At 47.6% G+C, this 27,310-nt stretch overlaps 1 protein-coding gene across 1 annotated transcript in view; it reads right to left on the bottom strand.

Annotated features, from left to right (window-relative positions):
• Positions 1–27,310, bottom strand: part of Vat1l (vesicle amine transport 1 like) — a 158,482-nt gene that overhangs the window by 86,483 nt on the left and 44,689 nt on the right. The window contains exon 4 of the mRNA XM_013144674.3: positions 8,673–8,815. Within this exon, the coding sequence (XP_013000128.2) occupies positions 8,673–8,815 (143 nt within the window). The remainder of the gene's footprint in view (positions 1–8,672; positions 8,816–27,310) is intronic.

Here is a 27,310-nt window from a genome sequence, read left to right as displayed (position 1 = left end):
CCAGGTGAGCTGTGGCCAACCACCACGTCCACCTCAGCAGCAGCAGCAGATCCACCCTCCCTTTTAAATAGTCTTTGCTTTACTTCCCTTTAAGCATCAGTGTCTACACTGGAAGACATTTTAGTCACCACAATGGACTGCAATTATTTTGCCCATTTGCTTATTAACTGATTTTTCCACCAAAACATAAACCCATGATTCAGGACCATATTTGTGTTGTTTATTGTTATATCCAGTATTACTGTAATACTGCTTTCTTCCTGGTGGACATACACTGATCCTCAACAAATATTGCTTGATCAAATGGATGGGTAAACAGTAAAAGTGAACACTTTAAGACTGGCATCCTACATGTATACCCGTGTCCTTGTTGGAACGGGGGCCACATTTCTGAGCAGTTTTATCATTAATGCTCACAGCAGGTCCCTGAGGTTGGAACTTCACTTTCTTGATGCAGAAACTGAGGTTTACAGACGGAACCATCTTGCCCAAGCTTATGTAATGTGCACAGCTGGAACTCAAACTTAAGTTTAGTTTACTTCCAATACTGATGGCCTTTGCACCACTCTGAGCTGAAGACTTCACAAACCTTTAAGCCTGTGTAATGAAGGAAGTAACACCTTCATAGGCAGCTCTGGGGAGCACTATATTGAGTTTAGTCTCTGCAAGATTCAGGATTAAATTTTGTCTTAAATATGTGTATATCCAGGGTTGGACCATATTATTCTTAACATCTAGGTGAAGCCATTTCTATTTCCCAGAGAGTTCTTCTCTCCCTGTGCCCCTCTCCCAGGTCACAATATAGGAGAGGCCAAGGTCAGGGTCACACACATGTGTCCTAAATTTCCAGCTGCTGACAACCATTTCCTGAATGCTTGCTTCATGTGGGACAAAAAGGCTCAAGTTCCCTCTAACTAAGGAGTCTGTGGATCCCAGGGGAGTGCTGTGGTCTGAATGTCCACCCTTGCCCCAACATGTATTAGCTGCCTAGTCCTCAGTGTAACTGTGCTAAGAGGTGGGCTTTGACTGGTGGTTAGACCATGAGGGCTCAGCTCTAATGATTGCATCAATGCTGGCATCATGGATATCAGCTTATTACCATGGAAATGGGATCCTTAAGAAAGGCTGGGTCCAGTTCCCTCCTGGTCCCTGTCTTTTTTTTTTCCAGACATGGTCTTGTTGTGTCCCTCGGGCTGGCCCTAATTTCACTATGTAGCCAATGCTAGCCTCGAGTTCACAGTAATCCTCTGGCCTCAGCTCCTGAGTGCTGTGGTTACAGTGTTCCTGTCTTGCTATGTTTCTCTTCTGCCATAAGTGTTCCTCCCTCTGGAGGATGCAGTGTTCAAAAATCCACATTGTAAGCAAAGATCAGGCCCTTATCAGATGCTCAACATGGTGGTGCTTTGATGTGGATCTTCAGGCTCCAGAACTGTGAGCAGAAAAATCTCTGATCACTTTCCATCACCCAGCCTGCGGTATCCTACTATGGCAGTTAAAAATAAAAAACTAAGACAGGGAAACAGGAGTAAAGGCAGACACAGAGACCCCTGCTCCAGTACAGCAGCTGAGGAACCTGGGAAAGTGATATCCTATGTGATGCTGACAGATGAGCAAGAATTGGCTAAGTCACTACTGGAAGACGTTTCCCAGAGGAGAGAGTCACAGTGTGACCCAGGCTGAGTCAAGGCTTTGGAACAGCAACCAAGGCCATGAGGAGTCCTGGTGCCTGTGTCCTTCAAGAAGGACTCAGAGACCAGGTGCCACAGCCAACAGCTGACATGGAGATAGGCGGGCAGGTGACAAGGGGCTTAAGGACAGTACAGCATTGGGCTTAGGATCATAGATTTTGTCTCAGCCTAAAGCATTTAGTGCTGACACCACATTCTGTGTGACTTCATGGGAGTTAAATCTGTGCCCACATTTCCTCCCTTATGAAAGTAGACAATGGTGAGCCACACTCAGGGAACAGATGCAAGGGCAGTACAGAGTCCAGTTCATGACATCACTGGGTCCATTGGCAGCTTTTAATACCTTTTGTCAGAAAGGCCCAGCTGAAGAGGATCTTTTGCTTGAGAAAAGGGACTGAAAAAAAAAAGAGTATGCAGAATTCCAACAGCAAACCATGGACCCAAACAGCCTTTAGGGTGTGAGAAGGCCTATGCCAGAAACCAACAGAGCCACGCTGGACCCTTGTCCATCCCGGGCAGCCTGTTTCACACCTCTGAGCACCTGTCAGTTCCCAGGCACAGGGCTGAGAAGTCCCCAGGCTCATTCCATTCATGCCTCATGCAAGCCTGTGACTCTGGGGCTGTCACCATCCTCTTCTGATGAAAGAAGAGGCTGAGACTCAGTGACTTACACAGGGCTTACCACAGAGAATGAGGGAGGGCCTGGGTGTGATCTGTTCACACCTAGAAACCAGGCAGGAGCAACAGAATCAGGTTTCACAGGCTCAGTTGTGGCCAGCCCAGGGAGGCCACCACTGTCACCTCTAGGCCATGTGGGCAGCTGAGCAAAGCTAGGAGCTCCTCTGCTGTGCTCCCCCTGGGAACGACTGGGATTTCCTGTGTGCTTAGGGACCTGCCCCTCCCCATGCCTCTCTCCTGGCATTCCATAACGGGGCTGCACACAGCTCAGGGCCAAAGCAGCCCCATCATCTCCCCCCAGCTGTCACTGTGCCGTTTTGAAGGTTTGGAGCAGAGAGAACGTGGGAGAAGCTAACCAGAGGCAGACATCACTGCTGTGGTCTGCAGGGTGAGGGTGGTGGCATTTCTGTCCAATTGTCCAAGTAGCCATTGCTCCTTTTGAGAGCAGAAATGTTCCTTCAGGTCAGAATTTCAAAATTAAAAAGTGTATCCTCCTTTTTCCATCATAAACAGATCATATGGAGGCGACTGCTTGTTAGAGGTACACGGACATCCTTATGCCCCTGGTCCCCATTTCTGGGTGTATAGGTGTAGTAATTACCTAAGAGTAGGGTGGGGGGCCAGAGCCAAGGGTGGTGGCTTCTGGTCTGCTGTCTCCTGCCTGCATTCGTATCTACGGATTTAAAACCAAAGAGCCCAGCTCGGGAGACCTCTGGGGCAAGATCAGCAAAATCTGCTGGAATTGCTGATCCAAAGCCTCGGTTTCTGTCCCTCCTTTGTCCTCAGCCCTGGACTTCTACGCTGAATGCTGCCTCTCTGCTCCCCACCCACATGGACCAGAAAAGAATTTCTCTTGAGTGGCCACAGGGAAACCTTTTGACCTCGCCAAGGAATGCATTTCTCTTTATGGTGCCTTTGATTTCCAGTTGGAACTTTGGCTCTTTGCTCAGCTTTCTCTTTTAGAGTTCCTTTTTCTCTGAGAACTCACTGGTGCTGTAGTTTTAACTATGATCGGCACACAGTAGGCTTCTTGCAGGAGCCAGGTAAACTGCTGATGCACAATAGGAAGTATTTACTAGGGATGGCTCCCTTGTGTACGTGGTAACACCTCCTCCAGGAATCCCTCTGGATCCTTGCCTTTCTATTCTCACCCAGTGGAGAGATTCTCATTCATCTCTGCTAATGAATTAATAAGCACCTACTATAGGCCGGCACTGTGCTAAGCATGGAGAGTGCAGAGGAGCAGAGAGACATGATTTGTCTGAGATTTCACCCCTTGGCCTCATCTTTGACCAGCATCTGCAGACTCAAGTCATCTGAGCAAGTAACAGATCACTCTCCTGGGATCGGGACTCTTTCCTCACGGGCTTTGTGCTCCTTAACCTGGGTCTGTGTCTCCTCTCTGCCTCTTCAATTTCCAGAGCCAGCTCATAGCAGTTACTGGATAAGTGCTTGAGAGGGGGTTTCATGCACCACAGCTGTGTCCCCAATTTCCTCTGGAGGTTGCACCCTCGTGGTGTATTTATCCTCTCTGCAGGAGGTCATCACGGTTTCTAATGCCACCGTCTAACAACAACCAAGAGAAGTCGACCTGGTCTCATCCTGTATGATTCTCCACAGTCTAGGTTCTGTGTCTCCTCCTGCAGCAGCTCTGCCCCTCCCTTACCCTCCCTTTCTCCTCTCCCTGATTTTGGAGGCCCCTTTCCACTCCCCCTACTTGCTGTGGCCCGTCCAGTTCTTCACAAATTCATCTCTCCAACAGTGCCTCATTGCTTCAGGGGAGCCAATGACGCTTTCTTTCCGACACAACACAGTCCAATTTTAGCTCCACTGAAAGCTTCTGAGTGGTTCTGTGTTACTGTTTTAAACTCCTAATTGACGTTTAGTAACTGTACATATGTATGAGACAGGGTGTGATATTTCAATAGGGTACATTGTAATGAGTAAATCAGGGTAATTAGCATATCCATTATCCCATCATGCCAGTGGTTCTGCTTACACTTTCCAATGGGTAATGTCTGGGGACATTTTGCATCACTAAGCCTTGGGAGACAGGCAGGGGCGACTGCACGTAAAGAATAGAGAGCCAGGCTGCTGCTAAACATTCTGCAATGCACAGGACAAGCTTCCAACATCAGAACGACCCTGCCTGCTCCACATATCCATAGTACCAACAGGAAGAAGCTGATCTATCTTGACGGTGCCATCCAGCATCTCACACTCCTCCGGGCTTTTCCGCAGGCAGCTTGGTCTCCTTGCTGGCTCTGGGATGAACCCGCCCCTCACTGCCTTGGGGAGAGATTGTGCACGGTAGGAAGAGCACACCACACACAGCTGTGCAGAAATGACTTAACCAGGTTATGCTTTGGTTTCCTTCTCTACAAACAAGGACAGTGTCCACTCGTGGCTCTTGAAAGGGCCGAGAATGAGCTCGTCTATGTCCTATGGGCTCCATGCTGACGTTGCCCTGTGGTTTCCCCACGTGCCGTGTGCTCCCCTGGGAGGGACTGACCTCCCTGCTTAGCCACTGCTCATTCCATGATTGGTCTCTACGAGTCTGGACACTTCAGGACATGGGTGTGTCTTTCTCACCTTTGTGTCTATGTCTGGGTGGCTCACGTGAAGGCATCAATAAGGTCTGAATGAACGAATGAGCATAAAGTCTGAGGTAATACTGTGTTCTGTTTCCCACCATATGACATGTAAGTTTGTTAAAGACTTTTTTTTAGTTTTACTGAGATATATGAGTAACTGCATATACTAAAGTATGCAATTCCACATCTGTGTCATAAATTCACACCTGTGAATCCACCAACTGCAAGGTACACATCTTCCCTGCCCAAAAGCTTTCCTGGGTTTTTTGGTAAACCAATAAAAGTCTGACAGAACTCTTTACAAAATCCTACTCCTCTGAAGCCAAATCTGGTCCTCAGTCTCAGTTTCCTCACCTGTAAAATGAGGCATTTGGCCTTGCAGGGTTGTGTGAGGTGCATATAAAACATCTCATCAAAATCCTAGCAGATTGGGAAGAGACCAGAGCACCTTCCATGCCGTCCCCAAACTCCCTGTCTGGAATTCTCTCTCCTTCCCCCACCTAGAGACATCTTCTTCCTTTGGGGCCATCACCTGGACATCACCTCTGATCCTTCTCTCTTCGTTACTTCTGAAGCCTTTACTGTCAGGAGCCAGTGACTCAAGGTTCCTGACTCTTATTTGTAGTTCTCTCTTCCAAACAGAGAAAGCAACTGGTAATAAAAGTAAAATCTATATCATAAATATTTTTTCTCTGCTCCCTTTACCATTCCTGGCTTGAGGCTGACAGTACATTCCAAAGAGGTTTGCCAGCTTAAAAGACTTTTCATCTCGAGGAATTTTATGTCATTATTTTCTTCTAGTTCATCTTACACATAACAGTGTGACCATATCTGTGATCAAACTCTAGAGAGGAACAAACCACGCTGCCCGACACTTTCATTGCTTGTTAGCGCCTGGATACTTTCCCTTTCGTTTCGTTTTATATCCGTATGTGCCAAGAATCTGTACAGAGCCGTGATCCCAGTGTAGAAGGAACCTGGCATTCTGCCGTCTCCCCTCAATCTGCTACTGTGGGAATTTTTGCATTTTGTGACAGTCATCATAACTATCATTTTTTTAGTGGCTGCATAATTCTGAAGCACATGGGCGTGGCCTCTACTCTACAGCACTGTTTCCCTCCTGCGGGTGACTGGCTGGCTCTGAATTTCCACTATTATAGACAAGGCTGCATCCTGCTGACCATGGCTCAGGAGCAGCGATGGGCTCTGAAGCATGCAGCTCTCTGGCTGTGACACTGACTTGACCTGGGCCATTTCCTGCCAGAGGCCTGGAGAGAGGCTCTCACCACACCCACAGCTTCCTGGTCATTTGTGGTCTAATCCCAGGGTCTCCCCTTCCAGCTCTAGTGAGCCGTTAGCAGTCACACTGAAGGAAGGTGGCGGGGACCTGGGTCTCGGGCTTTGCTGCTTTCTGCTTCATGTGATCTCAGTAGACCCCAGTGGTTCTCAGGCTAACGGAGCAGGTCAAGAGGAGACAAGATGAGAGATGGGGAGGGCGGAGCACCTGGCTATGGGACGCCACATTTTTAGGGCACTCCTGCTCCTGACCCTCTTCCTGCACCAACTCTACAATCTACTGCCTCTGTCCACCCTGGCCTCCCCTCAGATTCCTAAACACATGCTACTCCCCTATTCTGAATGCCCTTCCCTGGCCAATGTCTCATCCCTCCACCCCAAGCTAGGGACATCTTTGCTTGATGTCATGTCTGACAGGCCATCTGCAGCTGTTCACTGGAACTGCACACTACCCCCCTGCAACACACAGCAAAACAGTAAATCAGACACTTCCCTTCTTTAAAGACTTGAGCTCTATGAGGACAGTGATGCTTCAGGGAGTCATTGCTGGGCTCCCTCTGTGGCATGGTAGCCAACCTCTCCCAGACACTCAGCTCATAGCTATTAAGAAGGTATATGAGGAACACGATGATCCTGGCAGGAATATCCCATGAGGGGATGAGAGAGGATTATGGAAGTGGACGATGGTGGCTTAAGTTTGTTCTACAAACCATAGTTTGAGAGACTCCAGTTCCAACTATGAAGCTCTCCTCGGGAATCTGTGACCTCAGACCAACTTAGGTCCTCAAGGTTCTACCTGCGATCTCTGGACATCTGAGAAAGGGGGCCAGCCCCTAAATCTAGTTTCACAGCTCTTGTTTCAGGTCCTGCTGGAAATATTGGGACAATCTTAAATCATATACACATCTCTGCCTTTAAAATATTAAAAACAAACCTGAAAATTCAGCCCATCATGGATATTCCAAGAAACTTCCTAAGTTTCACCAAATCTGGTCTAAACTGATCTCCCCAGACAATCAGCTCTGGTCTTTCATTTTCCCATCTTAATCTGTGGTGTGGAGAAAAGTATTTCTTCAGGAAGATGCTGCCTGGGAAACTTAATACATTTGTACCTTACAAGTGAGAGCTGAAAAGGGAGACGCTGAGACAGAGGCACCTTTGCCGTTTCTGAAGCCCTGCTGGAGCTCTGAGCACAGCAGACCCTGGGATGAGCCGGGAATGCTGAGCAGCAGCCGGGGTGAGTCACACAAATCATCTGGAAGGTGGCGGCAGCTGCGTTTCCCATCTGACTCCCTGCGCTGACACACACACCTGGCCTTGATCAATAGCTTCGGGATCACAGGTGGAATGGAGAGCAGGCTATAAACCAACACTGCCCCCAGAGACTGCGATGCCAGCAGACTGATCGCCCTGCCTGCCATCTCTCCACACCCTCCAGGGACTGCTCAAAGCCCAGATGTGCTCCTGTCACATTTGTCCTTCAGGAGCTTTTGGTCACCCCCAACTTGGAGTCCACACTTCCTAAGTTGTGTGAAGCTTTTATATGCACATGACACCTGTCTCCTTGTCCAGTGGTTTTTCATGTCTCTCCTCCTCTTTCCTCCCCATGGTCTTTCAATAATATCCATGATTACATCAGATAGCCACACACCCCTCCTGTGCACCCTGAGAAGCTTTTCTGCATCTCTCCCAGCCTCAGAGGCCCTCCAGTGTCTGAGCATGCGCTGTGACTGCCTTCAAGAGCAGCCCCACACACGATCCCCTTCTTTCTTAGCATAAGCCTCACTCTGTAAAGAAGTGAACTCTTGAAAGCACTGGCTTCTGAGTCCAAGTGCCTGGCTTGAATCCAGACTCCACTGCTTCCTACCGGTGCCAGCGCTGGATATTTCCTGTTTGCTTTCAGTAAGATATGGCCAAGGGCCAAAGCAAGCACCAGCAACCCCAGATGAGCAGGCGGTGCTTTTCCTGAGTCTGAACCGCGAAAACCTCCCATTCGTGACACTTCAGGGTCTTTCCTCATCTGCTGTCTAGAAGGAAAGGACCAGAAGACCAGAGACCATGGTGGGACCATCAGGTGAAATCATCCCGGGTCTGTGAATCTCTTTACAGAAGAGCATCCACCCAACATCCGCCTCGGCTTGCTATGTGAATGAGTGAGCAGTAAACTTCTGTGTGTGAAGACACTAGTAACAGCCAGAATAACTTTTAACACATTAGTTCTGCGAGTTACTGAATGGCTTTGTTTCTTGGGAATAATAATAAGGTTGTTGAGAGGATTAGTTAACATGTGACGCTACTACTAACCCCCCAGTATAGTTCTACTATTACTATTTCATTAACTATCTTCCAAATGGCTCTGATTATTCTTTGAGAGACAAACAAGAACCGACCTGGTACTCTGGAGCAAACCCCTTACCTTTTTACTTCCTGCACGTAGTCCGCATTTCTATCAAAGAGGTGAGTCACGGAGTCTTTGATTGCTTCATGCTTGAAAGTAGACGCTGTTCCAAAGACGGTCACATTGGGGACAGTGGAACACAGCTGAGCCACAGCTTGACCCTGGAAATGACACACACACAGGCCAGTCACACTTGAGAGCTACCGTGCTACGTGAAGTATTGCACAACACAGGTCAAGGTGTCGTGAGTTGTCTAGCAACCTGTCTCACTAGGTACAGAACAGGCTTTCTCAGCTTTGGTGCTCCTGGCATTTCCAGGTTGGGTTAGTCTTTGTCCTAGGGGCTAAACTGTGCATTGCAAGTTGTTGAGCATCCTCCCTGGCCTCTACCTGGGAGATGCACCTTACCTCTCCTACTTGGGACAACCGAAAATGCATCCAGATATTGCCTGTAGGAATAAACCTGCCCTAGTTGAGAATCACTGGCATAGAGGAAAGTCACAGGGGGTCAGACAAACCCCAGCACCAAGACTCCACCATTAGTTATGTACATGGAACTCTAAATTGGCAATGATGCTCCCTGCTCCTCTGGGGAACACGATAGTTTGGCTCTCTCTGAGACCGACATTTGAAGGAAGTGCTTATCTGGGAGATGATCTCAGAAAACAACATGACACCAAGGCCAATGAAAAAGGTGATTACTGAAGGGTGTGTTATCAAGCCCAGATCCCCCGTGGACCACCATGGCTTCATCCCTTGGAGGACCATAAGCAAGCACAGTATAGACCCAAAAGTCTTCCCAGCTAAGGGATGCAAAAGCTGGGGTATTCATCCAACACATGTCCACCCATCACTGGATGACAACTGCTACTGCAGCAACCCGAGTGTGCCTATGCCTTGTCTTCACGGGCCAAGTGTGACCCCATGGTCACATAGAAGCCCCCAGGAGCAAATTCCAAGATGCAGAGTCCAGAGCAAATACTGTGTGTCCACAGCATCTGCTACAGAGAGATGTGAAATGCGGTATTATATAATGCAGGGCAAGAACCTGGCACAAAATGTGATACTTAATAAATCTTAATTTTCTTCATCGTTTAGGGGCATAGTATATCCAGGGCTGAGATGTCCAGGCGTATCAAGAAAAGGTCAACATGAACTTTAAATACTAAATGGTCCAGGGAGAAATTACAAATGCAGTTAGGAGAGGGATGATTCCCTACATCTTTTTTCAATACGGTTGAGCTCTAAATCACCAGACAAAATATTGCAACCACATATACTCAGCAACCTTTTAGCAAAAGTCAATTTGCCATTAATTAAGATGCATTCTAAAACCACTGTCTCTTCCCAGCATCCCATCTGCCATGTTAAGGAGGGAAATTATTCTCCCAAAGTCATCTGCGATATTCATTTCTGTCCATCATCCTGTTTTCGTGTCTTCAGGTTGGGGGATAATTCAGGTTGGCAGGTCAATTTATTGAAATGTTATCACCAGTTGCAATTAAAGGCAACAAGGAGAGACTGCTAGAATGTCAGCTGGGAGATCACCCAAGTGCCTGCTCCCTGTCATTGTCTTACAGATGAGGGAAAGGGCATTCAGGAAGGACGAGGTCATAACTCTCAGAGGCACATGGAGATTCAGAGCAAGGCCTTCTGACTTCCCTGATGGCCATGTCCTATTATGCCGCGCTGTCTGCTGATTTTAACATTTTAAGCTACACAGACTTTTCCATCATTCCTTAAAATAGACACGTCACTGGCACTTTCCCTGAGAGGTCAACATTTCAGGTCACGGCGTGACCCTAAGACTCTACATAGGCTCCCATTTTTGTCCTAAGAATAGCTTTGATATTTAACTTTTTCATCCCAGATTTTAACAAAAAGACGGTTCTAGCCTCCACAGTGAGTGCGAATGTCAGCAACCAAAGCAACCAGTGGCTAAAATTCACGGGCTGCATCGAAGCCATGGCTGGAGCTCTGTGATAGGACTGAGCTAAACCTGGATGAGAAAGTTATAGTAATCTCAATAAAGTGCCTTCCGCCCTTTGTCCTTGAGCAACATGACCTCTATTCATTTGACTATTCTCAAATGCAGGGGTCAGACACTTGACACCCCTGTCACTCGGCCCTGCTGCTCACTGAGGCCTGGGCTTGCATTTATAACTACCATTTGGGCATCTGTCTCCACCTGGTCAAAACCACACTTCAAACTCAGCTGATCCAAACCACAGCTCAGGAGCATCTCCAAAAGATCTGATGATCTGAATTAGTTTGCGAGGGCTGTTGTAATAAAACGCCACCACTGGGGGGGCTTACACACCCAGCCTTGGTAGTTCAGTTTCTGGGCAGATCTGGGGCTTGAAACCCAAAATCAAGATTCTGGCACGGATGGTTCCTTCTGAGGGGAGCAAGGGAAGGACCCGTTCTGGGCCTTTCTCCTTGGCTTGTACATAGCCTTATTCTCTGTCTCTTCATATCATCTTTGCTTGCGCCAATTTTACGTGTCCAAATTTCACCTTATGAGGTCACACTGGAGTCAGATCCACTCTGATGACCCCACATTAACTTATTTACCTCCGAGAAGATTCTGCTGTAACTTGGATTTTAAATGTACCTCCAAAGCCTTTGACCGTGTATGTGCTGAAGATTCCATGGTGTGGTACTATCTGTAGGCTGTGAAATCCCTAAGGGGTGGGAGCTTTTGGGTTATTGGGGGTGGAGCTCTTGAAGGGGCCAGCGGGACACCAGCCCTTTCCTCTCTCTTCGCTTCCTGGCCATGAGGTGAGCAGGCCCAGAGAAACAGAATCAACTGATCATGGACTAGACGCATCTAAAACCGAAAGACAAATACATCTTTTCTCTTTGTAGCTTGATGCCTCTCAGGTAGTTGCTGTAGGAATGGAACGTGATGAACACATGCTATCTTCATGTCTTCACTGTGAGGGTTAGCTAGGAATTCTGAAGGGAGCACAGTTCAACCTATGTATTTCTCCTACATAGTCCCTTCTCCTGTGAGCTGGAGGGAACTGTTCAACCACCAAGTAAAGGACCCTGGGCATCACCTATCACCTTGCTCCTCCTCCTCCCTCGCCCCAACACCGGCCAAGCACCCAACACATTCTTTCCCCTCAACATCTCTCATGACTGTGCCTTCTTGGTCCAGGAGGTCATATTCCCTTCCCTGATTATGTCACCAGTCTTCTAAGGGTGTCCTCCTGCGGTCAAAGTAACATTTCTCAAATACAACACTAAGTATTTCACTGTTTGCTTAAAACATCAAAATGACAGTGCCTCCCATGGCTTCCCGAGGGCAGGCACACCCTGTATTCTGTCCACGAGAATGGCCCCGTGGCCTGGCCCCGCCTGCCTGGCTAACATTCTCCCCTCTGCTCTCCCAGGATCTTCTCTCTACAAGGCCACGGAAGCCAAGCCTCTGCAGAGCATTTTTCATGGGCCTGGTGCAAGAAGCTCTGCTCTGATGGCTCTCCGAGCACAAGCCTTTGACCTTATCTTCCTGAGGAGGAGGCTGAGGTTGACAGGAGGGGCCTGGCTCAAGGCTGCAGGACCAGTGCTCTGCTACACTCCTTGCTGTTTGCTGGCTGGGATATATCAGTGCCGCTGCAGGAAACACCTGAGCCTCTGCTAACTCCACTTCAACACAGGCTCCTTTGTGAATGCGCACAGTCTAGGACTGGCCCGGAACTGTGGGACCCAACACATCAGATAGCTCGGGACAACAAATGCCCAAGAAGTCTGTGCTACCTTTCCTGTGAAGACTGGGGCTACTGCTATCCTCAGTGTTATGAGGTCAGCAGCGGCTTCTCATAGGTGGCGCGGTTTCAGCCTCTGCCTGTTGTGCTGCGTGCGACCCTTCCCTGGCCTGGCGTGCCTTCTGTCCTCTCCTTCAGAGGCAGCAGCTGCCAACAGGCCCCTTCTCTTCCAGGAACCCTTTCCAACATCCTAGATACCTTCTTTTGTTCCTCCACCGCTCTGTGGGTACCTCCTTCAGGACAGTAGTCATTGCAGCCTCCTGGGCTTCCTTGTGGCCCTTGATGAGCCACAGGGCCTGTCTGTCAACTGGCTCTGCCCCTCAGAGCCCATACAGGGCTGGGCATGCAGCAGGTGTTTGCTGAAGCTTGCTGATGAATGCATAAAAAACTAGAGGAATCAGTGTCTTGGAGCTGCCCTCTCCATCACCGTGGCATGTCCTTTAGTATTGCAGAGATAGAACAAAGCATACATTTAAAAACTGATCTGCATTGTAACTGACACATAATATTGTCCATATTTCAACACAGGTACACAACACACAACGATCAGATCAGGGTAATGGACATGCCTATCACCTCAGGCATGTATCATTTCTTTGCATTAGGAACCTTCAAAATCCTTTCTACAAGCAAGTCTGCAATATTCTCTTAGTTATTATCAACTGGGGTTCCTGTACTGTGCAGCAGAATAGTAGGGTTACTCCTCCTACCAACTGCACCCTGTTAATCCCCCTCTCTCCATCCTGCCCTCCAGGCTGCTTTCCAGCTCTGGTCACCACGGTTTTATTCTCTCCTTCTTTTGAGATTAACTTTCTAGCTTCCACATAAATGAAATCATGTGGTTCTGGCACTCTGCATCTGCGTATTTCACCCAACATAATGTCCTCCAGTTCCATTTACACTGCTGCCAGTGACAGGATTTCATTATTTTTGGCTAATTAACATACAGTCTGCATGTATACCGCATTTTCTTTATCTGTCCACCCATCGATGGACACTTAGGTTCAGGCTGTATCTTAGAAGTGTGAACAGCGCTGCAATAAACATGCAAGACGTCTCTGAAACTTCTTCATCTTGGTTCCTTTGGGTGGACACGCAGCAGTGGGAGGGCTGATCATATGGCAGTTCTATTTCTAATATTCTGAGGGACCTGCATGGTGCTTTCCATAATAGCTACAGGAATTTATATTCCCAACAACCATGGGGGAGAGTTCCCCTTTCTCCTTTGTAAAGTGTAGATATAATTAACATATGCCAGCTCTGACCAGGGCAGAACTTTCTGGTTTCCACTGTAAAGGGAAACGTACAGACGGTAAATAAAGAGATGCTGTAAGTAACCTCAGTTACTCAGAGCCAGTCATGTGGGAGTAATGATGGGGATACAGCCTAAGAAATGAGTCTTTAGGTGATTCCATCACGGGGTGATTTTATCATTGTGTGAGCACTGCAGCGTGTACCTACACAAACCGAGAGCACCCCGGTCTCCCCTCAGAGCAGCCTCTTGGTGCAATCAGGTGATGCAGAGAACATGTGCTGTGTGTGGTAGCTCCCCAAGCAACACGACACGCTACCTTCCGGTAAATGCTTTTTCCGTGAGTCTAATACAGTAAATATAGAAACTAAAAATTTGGAATTTATTATGATGATCCTACATCAAGCACTATACATTAGTGTATGTGCGCTGACTTTCTACGACCGCAGTACGGTGTGTTTGTTTGTATTTGCATCTCCAGAGATACGTGAGTAACGCACTGTGCTGTGAAGTCTCAGTGGCTCTGATGCCACCAGGTCCCCGCAGCTGCTCAGCTCCATTATAGTCTGATGGAGTCACTGTCATATATATGGTCTGCAGACTGAATTATATAAGCACGACTATCTCAGTCATATCACATATAAACCTTGTGTACATTATATGTGATAATTTACCTTTGTATTAAATGTGCTATGATTTTATATAATTAAAGTAACATATATATAATGAATATACAGTACAGTGTGTCTATTAATATGTGCTTATATATGCCCTATATTTTAGAAGTACAATATATAGTATATACTATGGTATATATACCATACTAAATAGCATAGTATGCATATTAATATGTGCATTTAGCATTATATATGCATATACCTAATCAATATATATTATATGATTTTTTAAGAATTTCATTATAAGCCAGGCGTGGTGGCACATGCCTGTAATCCCAGCACTCGGGAGGCCAAGGCAGGAGGATTGTTGTGAGTTCAAGACCAGCCTGGGCTACAAAGTGAGTTCAAGGCCAGCCTGAACTGCATAGAGACCCTGTCTCAAAAAGACCAAAAAAAAAAAAAAAAAAAAGAATTTCAATTATAATTATATAATAACTACGTATTTTATAATTATATAACACTACATATTATATAACTATATTAGATACAATCATACTAGAATATTAAAATGATTATACTGTATAGTACAGTTATAAGATTATACTACTTTATAAGTATGACAATATAACATTATATAATTATAATATAACATTCTAATATATTATGTTATTATAATATATAATTATATAAACATAGTAATTATAATAATATAACTGTGATAATATATTAAGTAGTATTGGTATAGTCCTAATTATATTTTACAAATCAAATATATTCTGTATGCAATTACAAATATTATTATTAATTGCATACATATAATGCTAGCTATACACACATAATTTAATACCAGCATGTGACACTAATTAAACACTGTGCTGGGAAACACATTTTCAGGTAACATCTGTTGCAGACTTCTGGTTCTTCATCAGCTCACGCAGGCAACGAGAGGCACACATGTGATCCTGAGTGATTCTGTGAGAGTACATAGCGCTCAGCACTCTGAATTTGAAGCATTTTCCCTCGTGTCTACAGAAAACCTGTGCTCTCCCTCCTCCAGCTTGCAGGTTAGTGCAGGATCAGCAGCTCATTTATCCTGTCTTCTCCTGCATCCCCAGCAAACAGCACACGCTCAATAAACATTTGCAAAAGATGGAAGGAATTTTCAATAAAAAGGATTTTGCAATTTATTTGTGGACTCAGGACATAAAATGAACAAGCCAATCCATTCTCCCCACACAGCAGCGAGTGGAGATTTGCACATGGCTGTTTTAATTGACTTTCCTTCTCTCTTGCTAACAGTATACAACAATAGCAGCTGTGGATCCCGCCGTCCACCTGGAGCCAAGGCCCATTGCATTCTCCAGCCTCTTTTAGAGTGAATTTTGTTCCCCATTTATGCCTAATGAGCATCCAGAGACGGTAAGGGACTTCCCCAAAACCATACGGCCTGCAAACGATGAAGCCAGCATTCCTGACTCCAAGGCCCCTCTGCCACTAGTCCTGCTATCTGTCCAGCGAAGCACACACATTGCTGATGGGGGACCAGCACCTTACAGGAAACCACAGATCCCTGGCCTCCGTCAGGAAGGCTTCACCCACCCACTATTCAGTCAGGGTTATCTGGTGTACAGATTTCCCAGCAGACTTCAGGGATTCTGTGGCTCCTAAAGTTGCACTCAGACGGCAGGCAATCCAGGGACAGGAGTTATAAAGGATGGACTGCTGAAACAGATTGGTGAATTCAAAGCGAGATTCTTTTCCAGAGAAGCGAGGCACAATAGACAGATGATTGGAGGAGAGACTGTTTCTATAAAAAGCTTAGGATACTGCTGGGTCCACATTAAGTGCTAAGGAAGAGGCAGTTTTTAGTTATGACCATTTTAGGATTGGGATGGAGCCTGAAAATTCTGGCCACCACTGAATGAAAATTTAAAATAGATGATCCTGTCAGTTTGAGGAAATTCAGCATCAGAGAGTCAGTTAAAAGACAGAATGGATGGCTAAAGGAGTCTTGAAATGTAGAGATCATCTACCTCCCCAGTCGTTTCTCATCATATGAGAACTCTAGCTTTGAGCATAACAACAACAATAACAAGAATACCTATGTGTCCTTAGGCACTACCCTGTCACTCACCACTGGACCTTTGCACATGCAGTTACAACTGCCCAGAATCTCTTTTCCTCTTTCCCCTAGCTTATTCCTCATTACCCTTTGAATCTCAGCCTCTCTTTACTTTACTGTATCATTTATTCCATAATACAGGGCTACTTAATGAGATACCTAATAGATCAGGCACTGGGAGAGGTGATTGAACAGGACCTGTCATCTCAGAGGTTAGACTTTAATGGAGGCAACAGATATATGACTGAAGTCCAGTGACACACCTGAACTCTGAGCATAAGAGGACCAACTCCAACCACCAAGCTGCTGGGCGAAGGGCCCTTAGGTACACTGTGTACCATGTACAAACAAGGAGAAGGCATGAAGTACATATTAAAAAGGTGTGTGTGGGGAAAGTCTGGAAAAGGTCTTGGGGCCAAGTTATTTCTCCTTAGTTACATTGTGTGACTGGAGCAAGTTAACCTTTCGGGACCTCAGTTCTACCATTTTTAAAATGGAAACCTGGACATGCTCCTCTCTATGGCCTCCCCAGTTCTAAGATGTCCAGGTCACACTGGTTCTTACACGGAACCTAAGGAGGGCTATTTGAAGGAGCTGCTCAAAGTGAATGAGAGTTGACTCGGTATCCTACATTGAGGGAAAAACAGTTTTCTATTGCTAATTCGACCAATTCCAAGATAATTTTGAAAACAGAATTTTGTTTACCTTCCAAAAGTTGTTCCCACTGTTAAGCAGCTCATGGAAACTACAGACCACCACTGTGATCAAAGAACAGACAGGAAGTAGCAGGAGTTTGCAGAGGTAGCAGGGGACACCAGGAGCAAAGGGGGAGATACTTTGCTTACAGAGAATTGGAGGTTTGAGTTCCCCCGCCCAGGAGGACTCAGCCTTGGAGAGAGAACTGCATGTTATCACAAAATCTAGCACCCGGGACACGTCAGCAACTTGATGCTTTTTTCACGGTACAAACTCCTACTTTGGGATTCCGACAGAGTCAGAAACTTTCTTCTCTGGTCAGTGCTGCCATTTGTGCACCCCACAAGTCAGTTTCCTCAACTGCTGGAAGAAGGAGAAATTCCAATCGCACCACAAGGGCTAATCCCTGGGCCCCATCCCCACAGGCAGCAAAGAATATTCTGTGCTCTCCTCCACTCCACTCTGGCCTCAGGGAGCTTTGCTTCGCCTTTACACTGTCGCTGCAAAGCTGTTGACCTACACTTGGCCTTGTAACTCCTGGGTGCTGAGCCTTTCAAAGGCAAGAAGCTAGTGGGCTGAAGGGCTGAGGCTGGCGCACAGTGACAGGAACAGGACAGGCAGCTGCTCAAGGCCTGAGCGCGGACGGCTCTGGCATTTTTTAAATCCAAATGAGCAGCAGCGTGGTCTCTGGGAAGACCTGGTAGCTGGACTTTGTATTTTTTCTCTTTGTTTACTGTATGTGTCTGTGCAGCTCAGTGCGGGATGTCAGGAGCAGCATCTCCTTCCTCTTGGGATTCCCTGGAGTGAAGATTCCCAGATGCCATCCCGACGCTCTCAAGGTGGAACCCTGCAGTCTGAATTTTAACGACTTCCTAGGGGATTCCGAGATAGATGAGTCAAGAACTGTGGCTATGAGCCGTTTCTAAGGGCGCAGTGGCTGGAAACCAGGAGACAGCCGCAGTGCCCCTGCCGCTTGGGGTATCTGAGTTCCAGGTATTTCCATTCTCACCCAGGTAGGGCTCCTTGTCAGTCTCTAAGTTCCTGGCTGGTTGTGTTGTGCAGCAGGGCTGGGACCAGCTGCCCCTCCAAGGTAGCCTCCCTCCAAGTTGCTCAGGTGTGGCGTAGTTCCTCTTTGCCTAGCTGAAGCTGAACTCAGCTGTAGCTTGGGTGCGTGGGACCTGCATATCAGGACATGACTAACACAGCCTTGTGTGACTCAGAGACCCAAGAAGAGGAAATGAGTCTCATCCTGAGGGTCTGAAGCACTTGATGCCCACAGATGACCAACCTCCTACGTCCAGGTCTCCGGCTCAGCTGCAGCTCCATGGCTCTCTCCAGCCAGTCACCCCGTGCCCATTCAATCCATCAGCTGACTGCAAATGTGATCCTTTAAGCCTCTTTCCCTGCCTGGCTGCTCTGAGCTCATTGCAGAGGCCCTGAGTTAAGAAGTGCATGGTGAAAATTGTAGGCTGATTTGCTCCCGCTCACTGCACAGAGCTGACTGCTCACAAGGTCCCACATGCTCTCCCAAGGACAGCCCATTCGACCTCCATCACCACCTCCATGACACAGACACCAGTTCACCTCCAATTTCCAGAGGATAGATGTGAGCACAGCAGAATCACTGTCCAAAGTCACATAGCAAGAGACTAGGCCACAGGACAGTAGCGGGCCTGCAAGCTGAAAGAGGAGAAGGAAGGGGACCATCTCTTGCTGACTGGTCACTCTTTGTCACGCATGGGCCACGCATGTGACATCGCTCTCCCATCTCCACACTCCCACACAAGGACAGACTCAGAGAGGACAAGTGTTATTGCCCAAGGTCATCCTGCCATTAACTGGCTCAAGAGCAGGCTGAGGAGTCTAAGGACCAGCCACCGGAAGTGGTGTGATTTGTGCTCGAGCCTCCTCAGTACCAAGCCTGGCTTCTTAGTGCTTCTCACAGATCCCCAAAGCGATGGAGCACCTTGGGAGAGGTGGCCCGCTATGGGGAAGACACCTGCTCTGTAGGTTGGGGTGATAACAGCTACCCCACGAGGTGAAGTGCAGATAGGGGGTAACGTGCTGCGATTCCTGGGTCAACCCAGAGCAGAAGCTCAGTAAGCTGTTTCTTCTCCAGGGAACCCCAACACCCTTCTTGGAGTTCCCCAGAGGGCTACTGTCTTCTGCTTCATCCGCAAACGCACTCTCACCACTGCTGACCTTCCTGTGCTCTGCTGTGACTCCTGGCCCGTCCTTCTCTCTCCTCCTCTTCCTGCTCTGCCCTCTGCTTGCTTTCCTCCTTCCTTTCTCCTTCTCCTTCTTGCTCCCCTCATTATCTCCAGCCAGCCTGTGATCTCCTTGAGAAAGGAGCAACTCCATCCCCATAATCTCTGGTCCCCAGCATGGGTCTCGGCAACTGAGGATCGACAGAGTAAACAGCACAAGAGCCACAAGTCTGGTGAGTAAAGAGTCAGGTGACCAAGAAAGGTTCACAACATCAGAGGGGGACAAAAGGGTAGGAACTGGGGATGAGGTGTGTGTCCTTTCTAGAAATGGTGAGGCTTGGAAGGAAGACCCAGCAGCAAACCATGGGAAGCCAGCTAGGCTATAACAGGTGCAGGCACAGAAATATATTTTGCAAGGAGCCACCAGGAGCTCACTGCAGTGGTGTGTGGCACTGCTCCTCCTGATGCCCTGTGCAGATGGTCCTAAACTGGGCTGAGCCGGGCCTGCCCCTCTCCCAGCCCTCTCATCCCATGCCCATCTGTGAGCTGGAATTTGCTTCCAAGCACTATACAAGCTGTAAAGAGGTGCTCCCAAAAGGACTGAGTAACAGCGGCTCCCACTCCCCAGCACAAATCTTTTTTTTTTTTTTGTACCAGGAATCGAACTCAGGACCCTGTGCTTGCCAGGCAGGTACTGTGCCACTCAGCTCCATCCCTCAGCCCCCAGCATAGTTCTGCTACTGTCCTTGTGCCCAAAACCCAGCCACAACCCTCAGAGCTGGGTTTCCTGGTCACAGTCATTCCAGGGCACAGGAGTAGGGGAGAAGTGGTTCCTGTTTCCCAAACTTTCTCCAGGGAGGTGGACCAGGGAGCCTGGGTCTCCTGGGATTGTCACCATGACAACCGAGTGAGACAGCATCCAGCATCCTTTGTGCTCTGGCCGAGCCAGGGCCAGTCTGGATTCAGGGTGTGGGACATCCGAGGCTGGAGTCAGCAGGTAGTGGCTTTATTTGGGCAACAAAGACAGGCAGCCTGAGATAGGCGCAGGGAGTGAAGCATAGGTGTGGCCCTGGGGAAAGAGGGAAACAGGCAGGAGGCTGAAGCAGAGTGGCCATGCAGGGAGCCCTGGACACACAGGAGCAGACCCTCAAGTCCTGATCCTTCCTCCACCACCTCAGTGCCTGTGCCTAGAGTGCCTGGCACGAACAGAAGCAGCTTAGACAGTCAGTGAAGGCCCCATCTGAGGCAGCTCAGTGTTTGGAGGAGAAGGAGTGTGATCTTTGAAAGCCTGAATGTGAAACCAAGCTACATCAGGACTTTGGAAAGCTACTTCACCTCTCTGAGCCTCGGTGATCTCATCTATAATCTAGAGAATGGGCTGACTACCAGGAGGGAGGTTAAATGCCTGCATACCACAGGGGCTAAGGCACTTAGCACAGCATCAGGTAGAAAGCAGATGCTCAGTCAATTTCAAAGCTCTGGTTCTTATTCAAAAGCCTATTCCATCCTGTGTTAGGACCCGCAGTCTGCTAATTCCATGTTAGGTGGCTTTCCTTGTGCCCTCAGGGATTTACAATTATTAACTACAGGACAGGTAGCTGGGTTGGAAGCATTTCATCTGTAACCATGGCGACCACCAGCAAGAACCCTACCACTCTCCTATGAGACTGAGAAAGATGGCCCCATGCCTCCCTGCAGGCAGAGCTCTGAGAGTTGGCAACTGGAGAGTGTGCATCCCTCATGTGCCTTGATGGGCTGTTTTTGCGCAGTGTCCAGCAGCCCAGCTGCACATGGTGACGCTAACCCTCGTGGGAATCATGAGAGATCTTATGTCTCATCAATGATACTCTCTCCATGTACGGTCGCAGCACAATCCCAGCCCACGGACTGCCTCGTCACCTGAGAGTTGGTCTCCAGCAACTGTGCAACTGGAATCCTGGCCAGAGAACAGCCCAGCCCACCAGATGGCCAAGTCCCCCATCGCAGGGCTCTAAATCACAGGGTCAGCGTCATTTCCAGCCAGGCTGCCCTCCACATGGTGCATCTGGATAGATTTCCTGGATGATTGCATTAGCGAACTGGGATGTCAGATTCACATTTCCAGCCAAATGACAATTTGTATCCAGTTTGGAGCAGTAGCTTTTATAAGTGCATCTCTTCCAACCAAAAAAAAAAAAAAATCTGACCTGCTGTTAGAGGGAGGGACCAGGTAGACCATGTAATTTATTGCTTAATTGTACATCATCTTGAATATGCATAAGGGTGCTATTATTCATTTTCATTGATCAACAGACATAAACTGAGAGTGTCATGGCTAAATTGGGCCATGTAGTCACCCTAATATTAAGTTAAGGAAAAGAACTTAGAGGGTGACCAGGAAAGAAGAGCTTCAATGAAAGGTGGTCTCTGATCTACAGCTCACCATCTGAGGGAAACTGACCAGCTATTCTGAACTCTTAGCTGTAGCTACCAAGGTGGGATAATTTTATCAATATCATCAGGTTGCCATGAGTTACACAGACACAAAGTACAGAGCCTTCTGGGAGATGAACACAAAGCTTAGGGAGTAGGTACACCCCTCTTCCTGTCAGCATCTACCAGGCTTCCAGCTGCTACTAAACACAGGGAAATGGAACCAATACACAGCTGTGCCCAGGAGACCGCAGGAGCCTCTCTCTCTTGGGCTGTTTCCCCGACTCGGCAGTCCACCCGTGCCTTACCCCGAGCATGCACAAGCCAGAGGCTCCCCATTACTCCACCCCTCAGCAGGGACTGCTGCTGCTGGGTTTCAACATCTTCTTAGGTGATCGATAATTTCACCTGCTGGCATCCACCCAGAGATTGGGTCACTCAAACTTGAATCGTGGCTCTGCTCCTGCCAGACCTGAGAGATCAACCCCGGGGGCTCTTTCTGAGACTTCACACCTCCTAGCTGAGATTCTGAACTGATGGGTGCCTCCTTTCCTGCATTTGTTCATTCTTGTCCATGTGTCCTGAACTCCTTGCATGCTCCTGGTAAACAGGTGACTAAAGATGTACCCTTGGCCTCATAATTGGGATATAGGAGATGGCTTAGGAAGCAATTTTAAAAGCAAAGTCATTTTCATTGCATTCATGAAGAAAACCTGTTCCCTTTGACAGCTGACAACAGGATGAAGGGCTTTGGAGAGAAACTTTGTAAAATAAGGGGGCTGCACTGCCACCGACAACCACAGCCTGACAATACCTCCCAGTCACTGTAAAGATTCCGACAGTCGTCTTCTTCCTTAACCTTCATCACATGGCTTTATTACTGTTTTGTGGCCAACCTGGGCTGTTTCTGCACATGTGATCAACATACTGCTTGGCCCCAACCAGTACCGAGGTTAAGGACTTTGGCTCCCTTCCTGCCTATCCAGCAAGACCTGGAACCAGGCAATCTCACTCGGGGACAAGAGCACAGTAGCCAGAGATAGAGACCCCAAGGACATGGCAATGTCCTGTCCTCGCCCACTCGAGCCTCCTTCTGGCCAGGTGCTAGTTATGGATTTAAGTTCTTCTGTGATACTGTCAGGATGGAAACAAATGACACCGACATGGAGAACTAGTTGTCCCCCAAGTTAGCCTGCCTGTTTGTGAGGCAACTCTGATGGCATGGAAGGTCTTATTCACATCGTGCTCTAGCTAGCTTCATGTGAATTTTGCTCCTGGGAAGCATGGCACTTGGGACAGACTCCTGGGTCTTGGATCCTTCATTGTCACACCTCTGGTCTTTCCAGGGTCGCTCCTGCATCCTGGTCTCCTCGCATTCAGTTTGGGTTTGTTCAGCCTATGTCTGTGGTGAACAGAACTGTGTCCAGTGGACGGTGGTCTACAGGGTGATAATCCTCTCCAATGTGGCACAGGGGGACCATGCCCTGCTACCTGGGCAGCAGCAGTTCTACACATGGCTGTGTTCACAGCCCACTTTTGGATAATAGCTTAGCACATCTGAATGGATCAAAAGCTTCAAAATACCACTCAGAAATCAAGGGTGTGGATGATGCTATGGTTCTCAACCACAGCACGACAGTATCTTGTAGTCTCCGTAAAGTCCCTGGCCACCACCTGCCTGTCCCCTTGGCTTTAGGATTAAGTGCTCAGGGGCCCGATGGGGCTCTTTCCACATACACACCTGACACCCTTCTGGCATGATCCAGTGGACATGTGCTCTTTCTTAGACAACAGCTTTGGTTTATGTTTCTCCTGCATTCACAGCAAATATTGCTTTGGTGCTGTTGGAGGCTTTAGCACACACAGCTGGGACACGTATCCTCCACTGCACCAAAACGCAAGTGAGCACGTGGATCAGAGCACAGTCAGCCAGGGTTTGGGGGTCACTGCCAGCATGGGAGGGCCCACATGTCAGACGCACCGGGGTGCAGAAGAGGCAGCAGTTTGCCTTCTCTCCCACATGTGCCGCTATGGCTCCTAAATATTTACAGGACAGGTTCCAATCAAAAAGGCTACATGTGAGTCATTCACAGTTTCAGTTTCCTATAGCTGCTTCCTCACTCTCTGAATCTTAGCATGACAGGAAGCAATGACTCCCCCAGCGCAGCACCCTCTGAACATGTTACTAAGTTCTGCTGTACTCACGCACTGGCGAAGAAAATGCCACCTTGTGTGGTGGAGAGTCTGCTCTGAGCTCTACGAACCTCTTTCTGAAAAGTATCATTAGGAAAGCAACGCAAGCTGATCCCGTTGCAAAGAATGAAATTCAGAAAGCACAGGGGTTAAAAACGTCAGTGATAACGTCAAAGCCAGAGAAGAACACAGCACAGTTTGGCTTGTTTTGTTCCCGTGGTTTTGCAGAGCAATTACCAATGTCTTTGGGTACCCAAAGAATTGGAATACATGCTGAATACACCACTGTGTCTCCAGATTGTTATTATTTTTTTCTATGTAAGGCTATTGTATTTTGGTGAATCACAAAAAAATTTAACATCATTTTTGAATGCTACAGCCTAGTGGGTTGCATGTCTAGACTACAGAAAATCAATTCACGTCTTACTGGGAAGAACGTTATATTGTCATGAAGCATATTTCCATGTCCGTCTTCATACACAGATCTTCGTGACTGGCAGGAGGCCAAGTCTATGTCTGCCTTACTTACCACTGTGCAGTTTGCCTCTGGGACACTCTTGGATAGAATTTAGATGCCCAGTGTTTGAGTAGACTGTCTGTCTGCTGTCTGTTTCTAGAAGCCATTAACATGGTTAGGGAAACACCCTGTATTTTAAGGGACCTCCCTACCAGTATGCCATTATGAGGGTCAAAGGCTCAGCAAAGTTCTGATGAGAGAATTTGGGGCACAGAAGCAGGAATCAGTCTCTGGTCCACAGAGGGATAACATGGAACCCGCCAAGGACTATTGTCCTTTGAGGGACACATTTTGGTATTGGGAAATCAAATGTGGTTTCTGGTTTATTGGCTTACAAGCTGTTTTAAATAATGAAATGGTGTTCTTTTGTGGCTCATGTTTTGATGATCACATACCCATTCATGTATTTCATATATTTAATGTGTCCTCCCCGGGGGAATTAAGAACTTCATTATCATTATACAGATGGTCTCTGCTTACAACAGGTGAAGTTCAACCATTTAAAATGATCCAACCACTGCCAAGTAACCCCTGGAGTCTAGACCCCATGCTGCATGTTAGAAGCAGAGGTGTCTAAGAACCACCCCAACTTCAAGATTTGTCTAACACAGGAAGATGAAGGGGTTAACTACAGAACTCAGTGCCTGCTATATAAGGCAGATAATTCATAGCTGTTGGATGGTGGGTGGATGGGTGGACGGACAAATGGATGGACAGATGCATGAGTAGATGGATTGGTGGAAGGATGGATGGGTGGAACATGGTGAGGGCAATGTTGGAAAGTCAGTACAGAGGATGCAGAACCAGGAGAGCAGGGAAGGCTCTTAAGAGGAAGTAACACTTAAATGATCAATAGAAATTTGCCCAGTAGAGAAACAAGGGGAGCTAGCAGAGGCTGTCAGGCTGGAATGTTCATCGTTAAAAGGGGACAAACAGAAAGTCGTGGCTGGAAATGAAAGGCTGGCAGGAGAGCATCACAGGCAGGAACGCTTGTATTAACCTCTGGCTGATTGTGAAAGAGTTATTCAAGGATTTGGGTTCCCACAGAAAGGGATTTTAAGATTCAAACGTAGATGCACCTAAGTTTATTTGGGAATGGAGCTCAGGCAGTAAGATGCAGGGACAGAGTGGTGAGGCAGGGAAAGGAGGACCAGCTCACCCCTTTTGGAACAGCAGTGCTCTGTGCTGGTGGGCACCCTCCCGTGGAGGAACCCAGCAGATCCCCGCCCTGCCTATGCTGACAAGATGCTTCTGGGAACAGGAAACCCAGGCCACTTGCAGCCTGCCCCCAGCACAGGCCAGCCTGCAAAGCAGCGTCACCTCAGGCTGTGATCTGCTATCATGAACAGTCCTGTTTAAGGACTTCATCCAGGCGGCAATTCCTACCTGGGTGTTTGCTGTGTTCTCAAGCTAGGGAGGTGCTTCCTTCCTGCTTTTCACAGAAGCTCCTAGTGTACCAGTGTCACCCACTCAGTGGGGGACACTTTTGATAATTCAATCTGCAATAGGTCTCTCTCCTCCTTATTTGCCATAATAGTGACTTGATCCCTGGCATAGTCAATATATGTATATATAGACACACGTACATATCTATTATGTACACACACATTGATAATAGGTACACACGAATATGTATTTGTTTGCTATTTGTCTATGTATATATAGACACACGTACATACCTATTATGTACACACACATTGATAATAGGTACATACGAATATGTATTTGTTTGCTATTTGTCTATCCTTGAGGACAGGGGCTGTTTTGTCTGACCTTTGCATCTAGTGTGCTCACGAGTCAGTGTGAAATAAATGTTATTGGGTATGAAGTAAAACCCACCACCTGCCTGTGTATCCACTCACCCTTTCCCTCCCCACCAGCAGTCCCAGACCCCCTGTCCGCTGTAGGGTGACATAGCTCATGATGAGTCCTGAGCAAGAGAAAGGAAGACTGGTCTTTCCCTGGCCCTCTGCAGGAGAGACATGTCTTGGCATGCACAGCCTTTTGCTCACCATGGTGTGGGCTCCTGAGAATAGAGCCCTTCATTCCGTGCTCCTGAGGCTTAAAATATTTGCCCTCCTTAATGCATTCCTGACTGGACGGATCTCCTAATCACCTCAAATCCGGGCTTTCAGTCTCCCTCCTGTAATTCATTCCTTGGAAGGTTTAGAACTTTCTGTGAGACTTAAGAACCCCTGGGATGTATAGATTGCAGATAAATTTTCATTTGCTAACGCTACTGGCCCTCCAAGGGCTGATCTGTTGGGGCTCTGGAGATGAGGGTAGGGTAGGCTTTATCCCCACCCCTCTGCTCCCAGTTGGAGTCCCAGATGCCAACACAGTCCCTTCTTCCATTGGGAAAGACAGGTGGAAGCAAAGTCCCTTCCATGCTCCAAAAATAGTTGGGTGGTCAGAAGCCAGGAGCAGATGGAGGAGCCTAGACCTGCTGTTCTCTTCCTCGCTGCCTGACCTACATTCGTGGTTTAAAACACTGGTTTTGAGAAAGACCCATCGGGATGATTTTACCTGTGTCTCTGCCAAGCATGCAACATTGTCCTATCGCTCATTTCTTTCCCGTACGTTTCCATCTCTTAAATCTCAAAATGGGTTGATGTTCACAGTCCACATCTCATACAGTCATCAGCACAAATAAAACGATGAACGCACAGCTTCTCCTTGTGAAAGCTGAGCCCGGAGACCTACACTGCATTCTTAGTCTTTAATACATCACGTTTATAGACTGGGTCAGTAAAATTTGAGAATTTACTACTTTGGTCTTAGCTGGACATTCATTCATTGATCAGTTTACTTCTTTGTCATCATGGAAGAATAATGGAGCTGGGTATAGGGAGAACAGAGGGCCTTGGGGAA

This window comes from Cavia porcellus, unplaced genomic scaffold (assembly GCF_034190915.1).
Source record: "Cavia porcellus strain 051 isolate PalLab524CR breed Dunkin Hartley unplaced genomic scaffold, mCavPor4.1 scaffold_4, whole genome shotgun sequence".
In the NCBI taxonomy this organism is placed as follows: Eukaryota; Metazoa; Chordata; class Mammalia; order Rodentia; family Caviidae; genus Cavia; species Cavia porcellus.
The sequence above is the reverse complement of the archived record's forward strand: the minus strand, read 5'-3'. Positions and strand labels throughout refer to the sequence as shown.